The 2062-nt window shown below is 34.2% G+C and overlaps 1 protein-coding gene across 1 annotated transcript; it reads right to left on the reverse strand.

Moving 5' to 3' along the window:
* Window positions 1-747: 747 nt before the first annotated feature.
* LOC145685126 (uncharacterized) lies at window positions 748-1359 on the reverse strand. The gene has a single exon (XM_081757475.1). It carries the CDS (start codon window positions 1357-1359, stop codon window positions 748-750), a length of 612 nt encoding a protein of 203 aa, XP_081613601.1.
* Between the last annotated feature and the right edge of the window lie 703 nt (window positions 1360-2062).

Here is a 2062-nt window from a genome sequence, read left to right on the forward strand (position 1 = left end):
TCTGTACGTGCGCTGCATCCACGCAAATGCACATGTGTACATAACGGCTTAAGCACGGGTTACGTACGTGCGCTGCATCCACACAAATGCACATGTGTATATAACGGCTACAGCACGGGTTATATAAATGTGTACTTCATCCATGCAAATGCACATGTGCACATAGCGGCTTTAAGCACGGGTTCTGTACTTGTGCTTCATCCACGCAAGTGCACATGTGTATGTAACGGCTTAGGCACGGGTTATGTAAATGTGTACTTTATCCATGCAAATGCACATGTTCACATGCACGACTTAGTCACTGGTTATGTACCTGTACATAACCCACGTAAATGCACATGTGTACATACACGGGTTATGTATGTGTGCTTCATCCACGCAAAATTCACGTGTACGGCTTATGCACGGGTTATGTATGTGTTCATCATCCACACAAATGCACATGTGCAAATGTACGGCTTATGCATGGATAGTGCACATGTGTCGTACACGTACGTGTTGTCTGGGTTATTATACCCAGTGCAGTAATGTTTAACTCATAGAATTATATTTATCCTTTGAACACAGATGCAGCTGTCTTCATAGTTATATGTAAGTTATTTAATATCATTAATAATATTAAAATTATGAACCTATCTCTTATTCTGTACATGTATTTTTCCAATACATTCTACATCAAATATATAACGAAATATTTATATTTAATATATATTTCAACCATTTTTCAGCAATATCCAAATTTACCAACTAATTAGTAAATAAGTCGTTGCTTCCTTTATAGACAGAATTACGAAACCCTGGTATGTCCTCCTCAGATTTTATAACCATTACCGGACTATTTTCGTTTTTTCTAATTAAAATTTGACTGTTAGCATTAACCCAGCAATACTTCTGTTGAGTATTTCTCGCCGTATTTCGCGCTTCCCAGAAGAGTTGACTGTTTCTAGGGGATAAATTAACATTTATAAAAATCTTTTCATCGTCACTTCCAGAAACTATGTTGTTACTAACGAATCCTGAATTTCTTTTACCTAGCCAACTATCCCTCACAGATCGTGTATTGAGCTGTAAAATTATTGCTTTTCTCTTATTTTTACCACTACCATTTGGTATTCGATGTACAACATCAATATATTGTTCCTCACAATTTAGTCGAAATTTCCCTGCCAAATTAATTACTATATCCTTTACGTTCTCACCAACACGCTCATGAATTCCATGAATTTCAATGTTTCTGTTACGCCCGTATTCGTTAAGATCATTCAACTCTATGGTCTGTTGTACTATTTGATTTTTCAACATTATATTTTCCGCTTTTAGTTTCGTGATTTCTTTGTCCCGTTTAATATTTTCCTTCATCTCTACTTCAATTTTTTTTAGGTGAGGGAGTAAAGGTATAAAATATATATCTTTATTCATATTTTTTTTTTAGTAATTCATCATATTTATTGAACAATAACTATAGGCCTACAACTTGTAGTGAGATGTGCGATCTGATCGCAAAATTCATCAAGTTTTATTGCTATATCTGTAATTTTAGTAGGATTACTAGTTGACTTGAAATAGAAGAAACTTTAGCTCTAATTAAGGCTGGATTATTGACAGATGTAGCCTCAGTATTTTCGGTTATAACATAAGTTTTGCACTCATTTCAAAGCCACTGATATTTGATTGTTTCAGGTCAGCATACATTTCCACCGATATATTATAACATGATATATGAAACAGTTTATTACAGTTCTTTTTTGAGCACTGTAGTGTATCATCATAACGATTATTTTCGAATTGCATCTCGAACAGAAAGACATTGTAATTGTATACAAAATAAATCTCAGGATTCAAAATGGCGGTTAATAACAGTACTAACCAACTAATCTCCGGGAACTGGCAACCTGCTCACCGGAACGAAACACTGTCACAATTCAAATATAAACAAAGCACTGATTCAAATAAGTGTTCTTAATTATCACGATATTATCGATATTTATTTTGTGGTATTGTTACTAACTTGTTGATTATGTAGTACAGTAATAACAGTTTATTCATACGAATTTTACTCTTC

Source organism: Thermobia domestica, chromosome 5 (assembly GCF_964235325.1).
Source record: "Thermobia domestica chromosome 5, izTheDome1.hap1.1, whole genome shotgun sequence".
Taxonomy (NCBI): Eukaryota; Metazoa; Arthropoda; class Insecta; order Zygentoma; family Lepismatidae; genus Thermobia; species Thermobia domestica.

Bases quoted from the DNA above. Each gene is read 5' to 3' on its own strand.
- LOC145685126 (XM_081757475.1), bottom strand. From the start codon at position 1,359: ATGAAGGAAAATATTAAACGGGACAAAGAAATCACGAAACTAAAAGCG.